The following is a 9620-nucleotide window of genomic DNA, read 5'->3' on the forward strand; positions in this document are numbered from 1 at the left end:
GGTTTGTTTAAAATATTACAAATTTAACAATCAGTGGATACATCATCTGATTGTTCAAAGGATACTTAAACACAACTAAAACAAGTTCGATTGACAGTTGATTAAACAGCTTTTGTCAATAACAATGATTCCAGATAACATCTGAAGTCACTGCTGCAGTTCAATACCACAAGTGTATTCGAGTTTAGGAGAAATTTATTTGACATTTCCACGAGTCTGAGTGGTTTTCCATTCTGAAAATCAGAAGTAATGCACAGTCTGGTCCCTGACAAAGTGTGCAGAGAAGTCTGTGAACGGTGCTGCTGCAGTCTCAACACACACCAGCCACGAGGCGTTGCACAGACACAAGTACGGCAGCTGGGATGTGTCAATGCCGGGAGCAGATGTGCCAAAAATGCTGCTTTTGAAGAGTCACATGAGAGCAGGAAACCGGACAGGCTGCATCTGAATGTGTGTATTTTGGTTTAAAGAAAGCAGCGATGAGTGTTGGACCAGCAGTTCCCGACCTGCCCGAAGAAGAAAAAGCCAAAAAAAAAGAAAATATTTCCAAAAAGGAACAAAAAACCAGAAAAAGCTCTACTGAACTAAAACCCTGAGAGAATATTTAACCCGAGAGCAAAGGTCGGCCTGAGGTGAACGTCTGACCTGCAGCTTCACTTTCAACTGCAAATAATGAAGGTCAGAGGTCACAGGAAGGTCAGCCTGCCAATCAGCAACACACACACACACACACGCACGCACGCACGCACACACACATACACACACACGCACGCACACACACACGCACGCACACGCACGCACACACACACGCACGCACACACACACACACACACACACACACACGCACACACACACGCACACACACGCACGCACACACACGCACACACACAAACGCACACACACGCACACACACACACATACAAACGCACACACACGCACACAAACGCACATACACACACACACACACAAACGCACACACACACGCACACACACAAACGCACACACATGCACACACACACACATACAAACGCACACAAACGCACACACACACGCATGCACACACACACAGCTGGTGTTTCTATGTTTTAGTCTGTCAGTTCCTTCTTGAACAAACACGACAGAAAAATCTCGAGCAAACTTTTGAGTCGTTAATGGAAAAAGCGGCTCATGTCACAGTGATGTCATCGACACGCCCCCTGTCTTAGTGTGACGTCATCAACAGCAATCTGTCCTCGCCACCCTTTCCTACGCTCGGCCTTCAGCAACACCTGCAGAGACACACACACACAGACACACACACACACACACACACACACACACACACACACACACACACACACACACACACACACACCTGTCATCAGCAACAACAACGCAAACACTCATCCACATAACTGAGCTCACATGTGTGTGTCTCACCTTGTCCACAAAGTGCGTCATTAAGGTAACCTGTGTGTGTCTCCAACCGTGTCCACCTGTCCTGCTCCAGAGGGCGGTGCTGTGCCTGCAACAGCCAATCAGGAACAAGACTTTACACAGGTGATTCCAACAGAAGGTATTGTAAATGAGTGAAAACAATTGTAACACATCATTTCCTGTAAGTTTAGTGTCATCTGTGATTGGCTCTGGCACCTTTGGTCTCTTTTCCTGACAAACAGCTGCAGCACACCCACGTGATGCCCCGTCAGCCAGTGGGAGAAGGAGAAACACAGGTCGCCAAGGCTCCAGGGCGGGACTATTTGGACGGCCAGTCGAGCACCGCGGAGGCTCCTCTGTCCTGCCTTCAGCTGCGGGATGGACAGGTACCGCCCACCTGAGAGGCAAAATTCATATATCTTAATATTGGAGTTCAAAGTCTTGTCAGTGTTGATGACATTAATAGTGCTACAACTACCTTGGACCAGTCGCCAGCCAATCGCAGGGCAACACACAAGACAAACAACCGTTCACACCCACACTCACACCTAAAGACAATTTAGGGTCACCAATTAACCTAATGAGCCTGTTTTTAATCTGTGGGAGGAAGCCGGAGCGCCCGGAGAGAGCCCACGCATGCACAGGAAGAACATGCAAACTTCACACGGAAAGGCCCCGCCCGGGGATCGAACCGGCAACAATTATTTTATTTGTTTATTTTGAAATGCATACGTATGTAGAGCTTTAAAAGACATGTTTATGTTGAAATAATGTACAAGCAGAATATCTCTGTTGTATTTTTGTCCCTCTCATGGGATCCCGACCAAGATGGCGCCGCGGACGGCTGCCTTGGTGTGTTGGTGCACGTTGTTTTGTTTTGTGTTTTTTCACCCCGTGAGTTCGCTTCATTCATTCTGGTCAGCGTTTACATGCCGCCGCAGGCCAATGAGCAGGACGCACAGCGTGTGCTCACCGACCAGATACTGCGTGTGGAGCGGACCAACCCGGACTCTTTAGTTATTGTCCTTGGCGACTTTAACAAAGGTAACCTCACTCACAAACTCCCTCAATACAGACAGTTTATTCAATGCCCAACCAGAGAGGAGAATATTCTGGATCACTGTCAGAGGCGTGACCACCGGGTTGGCTGGGGGTGGCAGCGGCTACCCCTGGAATATGACTGGCCACCCTGCCTGGCCACCCCCTCCAGAGCTGCCAATCAGTTTGTCCCAGTCGACATTCAAAAATATGCAGGATGCCACGACTCTTTGCTCTGTTTGAACTTCAACTCACGCAGACTTGCACTCAGCTTGCACTATTTCGCTTCATAAGGAGAGAACAAGGGTAAGTAAACAGTCGCTCACAATGTGTAGTGTTAAATGATTTACAAATGTTTAAATTAAGTTGATAAGTAAGTCGTATCTAGAGTTGGCACGGTGTGCTAGCTTAGCATAATGAATTGAAGTCAATGGGAAACATTAGCCTGCACCGGTAAAGGTGGAAAAAACAAACGTCACAGCAACCCCAAGCTAGACTAATGGACTAAAAACACACTGTATGTGTGCACATACTGTGTGTGTGTGTTTGTGCGTCTGTTGCCTTTCAAACTAAAATTACAAGGTGCTTCATAAAATACAAGTGTGGAGGCTTTTCTAGAGTGGAGGATAACCATTTAGCGTTAGCTTGTTTTAGTCTTCAAAAAGATTTATTTCATACACGTGCAAATGAGACATCTTGGGGTTGCTGTAACATATAGAGGATGATATAATTGCATGTGATACCTATCCTGTGTGTTTCTGTTTAAGGAAAGTGATTTTCTAACTGAATATGCATGATTTCTTCAGGGGCAGACAGTGAAAGGCAGAGACACAGGATGAAAAGGACTGAGACCTTTTTTAAGATAAAGAAAATAAAGGCTGCAGATAACAGCGATCAAGGTATCAGTCACTGCATCCTGAATCAGTCACACTCAAACTCACACACCACCTCTGCCACAGCTGGGCTGGACGGTCGAATGGACAGTTTTAATTTGATCAAGAATTACTGATTCAATTCTGTTTAATACTTTACTTCTTTTTTGATACTCTTTATTGTTGATGAGTGGAAGTGCGGTTGTTGTTTTCATGAGCTAAAGGACAGTTGAATCTATTGATCTCTTTATCAATCAAATAGGAAGGAAAAGACAAGTAGCCTATAGCATAAGAAGTTTAAATGAACTGAACAGGATATGTCCACAATGTCAAGAAAGGCAGTAGGATGTCTTAAAATTGATCACATTTGAATAATTATTAAAATTTCAGTTGATTTTACACTTGTATTGACATTTTGAGTAACTGATACAACTTTTCCCATGAACTTTGCACAATGATGAGGTTGAGGGCCCATCATCTGCAATTCAGCATTCTGCAGGTAGGCTGAATATTTAAGTCATAATGAATAACCCTCGGCAGCTGAATAAAAACAACTGTTTAAATTAGGGATTGACCTATTATCGGCCTGGCCGATAATATCGGCCAATATTCGGCATTTTTTTGATCATCGGCATCGGCCGATTTTTCCACCGATAACCGGGGAGCTATTTTATTTATTTATTTATTTATTCATTTGAGTGAGTTTTAAGAAATGCTGCTGGAAGGCCCCTGCACTTTTTGTTTTAAAAATAATTAAACTTAAAGTCATTTCAATGAAGAGTTTGTGTTTGTGTAATTTTACAAAAAGTTAAGGACTTTTTTTCAGTGTACACAAAACAAACAAACAGTATACTGTATTCATTCTAATCTCAGGTGTGTTACTCTAAATTTTGACCCCAAAATTGTAGTTTTTGCTGCAAACGAATATCGGTTCTAAATATCGGCTATTGGTTTTGCTTGATTGGCCCTGAAAAATCCATATTGGTCAATTAGTTTAAATAACTTCTTGATGGAATAATTGAATGTTTCTTTGTGTGATCAGACACTTCCCCTAAAGATCAGTTGGATCACGAACATGTGAACCATCAGGAGTCTCATCGTCAAAGCTGCAGTGACAGTGAAGAGCCCCCCCATGCTTCATACCACACACATCCCACCAACTGGGTATTTGATCTCTTTTGCTTTAAGATTTTTAATACATACAAATAATTTATCAATGATGATCAAGTCTAGTGCTTTACTCCAAGAGGAGACCCAGCTTTTGTTCACAAGATTGTTATTGAATTCAGTATTACTGACTTCTACATTGCGTATTATCAATAAAAGTCGTGTATTATGCATGGTCTAAAAATGTGTGTATAGTGAGACTGATTTACTTAAGTGTATATGTGCTCTGCATGGTTTTCTAACATGTTGTTAGAGTTGTAATGAAGCTGTTCATAACTAAACTAAACTGATTTCTGTCTCTGTAATGTAACAAAGAGGTAGGCTTAGATACCTATGAAACACAAGCATTTATCTTGCTGAAACTAATACTACTACCACTACTACTAGGTTGTACACCAGTATACTCTTCCGCAGCACAGATCAACCCACTCAAACAAACAAAAAACATTTTTCCCGGTCAGATAAGATTTCTAAATGTTGGATGCTGTGCATCTGTGCATTACTTGGGTAAATAAAATAGTTATATTATTAATACCTCAGTCTACCATTTCTTATGATCTAAGATTGTGGGGCATTAAAAAAAAAAAAAGTCATTTCAGTGTGCCACCCTTCCACAGTCTGTGCCCCTAGCTTGACCCCCCAAGAAAAAAATTCTAGACCTGCCGCTGATCACTGTTACACCACAGTCAGGGATGCTTATCACACCATCCCCTGTGCCGCACTCGGACACTCTGACCACGTCATGGTCCACCTGATTCCTGTGTACAGGCAGAAACTAAAGCTCTGCAAACCTGTAGTGAGGACATCAAGGAAGTGGACCAGTGAGGCTGTGGAGGATCTCCAGGCGTGTTTGGACTCTACTGACTGGGATGTGTTCAGGACTGCTACCAACAGTCTGGATGAGTCCACGGAGGCTGTGACGTCCTACATCAGCTTCTGTGAGGACTGCTGTGTCCCATCAGGCACCAGGGTGAGTTACAACAAGGACAAACCCTGGTTCACAGCCAAACCCAGACAGCTAAGGTTGGCAAAGGAAGGAGTGGGGACAAGGACAGATTCAGAGAGACAAAGTACTAGTTTAGCAAGGCGGTGAAAGAGGCTAAACAACTGTACTCTGGGAAGCTCCAACACCACTTCTCAGCTAATGACTCTAGCTCCAGTCACCTCCACCAATGCCCACCTTAAAGGACCCCCCCTCCCCCTCCCCATCCACCTCAGTGATGACTCTTTCCATTCATGAGAGAGATGTCAACAAACTCTTCAGGAGACAGAACCCCTGGAAAGCAGCTGGACCGGATTCTGTCTCCCCATCCGCCTTGAAGCACTGTGCTGATCAGACAGATCAAAGACATTTTTACACCTCACTGGAGACATGTCACGTGCCAGCCTGCTTCAAGTCTTCTACCATCATCCCTGTTCCCAAGAAGCCAAGGACCACAGGACTTAACGACTTCAGACCCATCGCCCTGACCTCTGTGGTCATGAAGTCCTTTGCCTGACTCCACCTGCAGGTGGATTACAGACTTCCTGTCTGACAGGAAACAGTGTGTGAAGCTGGGGAAACACATCTTCAATGCTAAGACCATCAGCACCGGATCCCCTCAGGGCTGCTTTCTCCTCTGCTCTTCTCCCTGTACACCAACAGCTGCACCTCCAGTCATCAGTCTGTCAAGCTCCTGAGGTTTGCGGACGACACCACCCTCATCGGACTCATCTCTGATGTGACAAGTCTGCCTACAGGTGGGAGGTTGACCATCTGGTGACCTGGTACAACCAGAACAACCTAGAGCTCAACGCTCTAAAGACAGTGGAGATGGTTGTGTACTACACGAAGCACTCAGCATCACCTGCCTCCATCACCCTCTGTGACTCCACTATTCCTCAGCTCCTCCATCACCATCTGGTACGCTGCTGACACCGCCAAGGACAAGGGCAGACTGCAGCGTGTCATTCGGTCTGCAGAGAAGGTGATCGGCTGCAATCTCCCGTCTCTTCAGGACCTGTACACCTCCAGGACCCTGAGGCGTGCAGGAAAGACTGTGGCTGACCCCTCCCACCCCGGACATAAACTCTTTGAGACACTCCCCTCTGGCAGGAGGCTGCGGTCCATCAGGACCAAAACCTCACGCCACAACAACAGTTTTTTCTCATCTGCTGTCAGCCTTATTAACAAGGCCTGGAACCCCCCCGACACTCCTCACGCTCCACCTCTGACCCTACTTGTCACATTGATATTGCCATAACTCTGTGCGTTACATTAACGCTCAGTTTGGACTTCTTTCTGAAAAAACAGACTGTGTTTCTGAGAAAAAAACAAAAAAAAACCAACAGACTTTTGAATATATATTTATATTGTTAGATTTTTTTTTACTTTTCTAACAGCTTCTTTTTTAATAGATGTGTCATGCACCAACCTCACCAAAGCAACTTCCTCGTATGTGTAAAATCGTACTTGGCAATAAAGCTTTTTCTGATTCTTCTGATTCTGATTCTGATAATGTGCATAACAGATTTTCGAATGGTTTGAATCAATGTTTTTTTTTTTTTAGAAAAGATAATTGAACATGGGGCCACATGGGGATGTTAGTGATGCAGAAGGTGCATGTTTGTTTTTAGTGGGCAGCTAAGAGAAAGAAGAAGAGTGAGGGAGGACCGTACAGCATGCTGCTGCTGGTTAGCCACAACCTAACCTAACCTGACCTGACCTGACCTGACCTGACCTAACCTAACCTAACCTGACCTAACCTAACCTGACCTGACCTAACCTAACCTAACCTAACCTAACCTAACCTGACCTGACCTGACCTGACCTGACCTGACCTAACCTAACCTAACCTGACCTAACCTAACCTGACCTGACCTAACCTAACCTAACCTTCTAACTTGTGTGTGTGAAGACCCTCTCATGACAAGAAAGGACGACGCCAGAATAAGTGTGTGAGTTTTACCGGCAGGGTTGTGAGTCGTCTCCCAGTGTAGATCTCCGTCTCTGTCTGACATCCAGTCACACAGTCCATGATCGAAGGTACAGTGGAGCACACCAACCTCTACAACAGACAAACACACACACATGGTTAGCCAAAAGTGGAGCCATTATTCCTACAGGAGCCCAGAGAGGACAAAATACTGCATTTACACCTCTGCTCCAACAGCCCGCCCATGGGTCACCAGAGTGTTCAGTGGTTCGCCCGTCTAGTGACAGAACTGCTGCGTCAAAGGTTTGACTCGTGCCATTCATTGTTGGAAAACAAACAAAAAAAAATTATTATTTGATTGATGCAAAACATTTTTTGTTGAAATGATTACCCCTGAACGTGGCCTCAATATGAAGATGTAAGCCTAAATAGAAGTATAGAAACCCAAAATATAAATACAGTTGACCTTAAAAATAGATTGCCTGAATATAAATTCAAAAATTTATGTTGATAAATGTAGTAAGTGGCCTTTTTGGGGAACACCTGGACATACTGTTGGAAAACACATGTAAATTGTTGTGGTATATTATTGAAGTTGGGCCAGGCTGTGGTTCCTTTATGTTTTCCAGCTCATAAGTCCCAGATATCGTCACCTGCAAGCAGCAACTCCAGATGGTTTGAGAGCAGCTTTCAGTTTACTTCAGATGTACTTTAGATGCCCTTTTAGACTAATTTCACACATAAATGAATGAAACAAACCAGAACTTTAGGTCAACAACACTCTGCTTCAGCTGCTTAAAATGTTACATTTCAGCTGTGTAAAGCCTCTAAAATGTTTTGCCATTATTTCATGAGTATGACTTTAGCTTTTCATGGAATAGCTTGTAAAAATGAAATCACAAGCTCAAAGTTGGATTGGCAAACGCAGAGTGAAGAGCCCATTAGTAACCTGCTTTGTGAGTCCGGCCCGTGATCAGTGTTTGTTCACAGTGTGAGTGAGGACGTTCACGTATTAGTGACCAGGAGGATCGTGTTTGGCTTAGAGTGTTGAAACCTCTTTAGCTGGAGGTCAGACTGAATGTGAGCACAACTGAAATGATAAACCCTCAGTGCTCAGAAAAATAGTGTGCACACAAATACAGTAACTACGGTAGTGCAGAGCTGAAATTGAGGGACAAAACTAGCAGTACCAGGTCCTGCTGTGGTTGAGGATGTCACGGTTTGAGTCTCTCCATGTTAAGTCACTTTCAGGTTGGCCCGTGAAGACGACTAAAACAAAGACACACACTCACCAGGATCATCTCTGGCGTCCTCAGCTGTGTTTCCCAGCTCGATGTCAAACTCCCACACATGGTTGTGAGCGGGCTGTCGAGGGACTGCGACACACACACATATAAACATGTAAAATAATGACATCTGTGTGTGTGTGTGTGTGTGTGTGTGTGTGTGTGTGTGCACGCGCACGCGCATCCTCACTGTGCACGTCTCCTCTCTGTCGGTGTGTCACCTCCTTATTAATCCTGTTGTTCACTGTGGTCGTTGGCAGGGAGGTGCTGCTGGGCCTCGTGCTTGTTGGTTCCTCTGTAGATTGAGTAGTAATACTAAGACTTGAAACAGTAGTTGCAGTAGTAGTAGGAGTAATAGTAGTAGGATGAGGAGTTGTAGCAGTTGAAGTATCCAGTTCAGTTGTAGTTGGCAGCATTGTTGAGGTTTTTGTACCAGCAGTGGTATTAGTAGTAGGTATTGTACTTGAAACAGCAGTGAAGGTAGTAGTAGTAGTAGTAGTAGTAGTAGTAGTAGTAGTAGCAGCAGCAGATGTAGTGGTGGGAGTAGGTATTGTATATGAAGTAGTGGTAAGTATTGGTGTGGTTTTGGTAAAAGTAGATGTGGCCATGGTGGTTGTTGATATTGTAGTGGTCGTCATTCGGACAGCAGTAGTGGTGGTGGTAGTGGTAGCAGTGGTGGTACTGGTAGCAGTAGCGGTGGGGGTGAGGAGGGCGGTGGCTCCTGCAGGTGCTGGACTTGTCCTTCTTGGTCTCTGAGGCTCCAGAGTGACTTTGAGGACAGCTGGGAAAAAACAGACACTACAGCTGAACTTTGTCAGTGACATACACTGTGAACTGCGTTTCCACCACAACGTAAAAAGCTTTACTTCCCTTTTCAAGACGTTTTTTAAGATGTTCTGCAGCTGCCAAATCTCCAGGTAATATTA

The 9620-nt window shown here is 44.6% G+C and overlaps 1 protein-coding gene across 1 annotated transcript in view; it reads right to left on the reverse strand.

Moving 5' to 3' along the window:
- Positions 1-211: 211 nt before the first annotated feature.
- LOC139351475 (nephronectin-like) overlaps positions 212-9620 on the reverse strand; it is a 13492-nt gene continuing 4083 nt past the window's right edge. Inside the window, exons 8-13 of the mRNA XM_070993404.1 lie at positions 8885-9475; positions 8701-8784; positions 7442-7540; positions 1633-1813; positions 1420-1504; positions 212-1268 (exon numbers count right to left, since the gene is read on the reverse strand). Of these exons, the coding sequence (XP_070849505.1) occupies positions 1182-1268; positions 1420-1504; positions 1633-1813; positions 7442-7540; positions 8701-8784; positions 8885-9475 (1127 nt within the window). The 3' untranslated portion in view covers positions 212-1181. The remainder of the gene's footprint in view (positions 1269-1419; positions 1505-1632; positions 1814-7441; positions 7541-8700; positions 8785-8884; positions 9476-9620) is intronic.

Source organism: Chaetodon trifascialis, chromosome 23 (genome assembly GCF_039877785.1).
Source record: "Chaetodon trifascialis isolate fChaTrf1 chromosome 23, fChaTrf1.hap1, whole genome shotgun sequence".
In the NCBI taxonomy this organism is placed as follows: Eukaryota; Metazoa; Chordata; class Actinopteri; order Chaetodontiformes; family Chaetodontidae; genus Chaetodon; species Chaetodon trifascialis.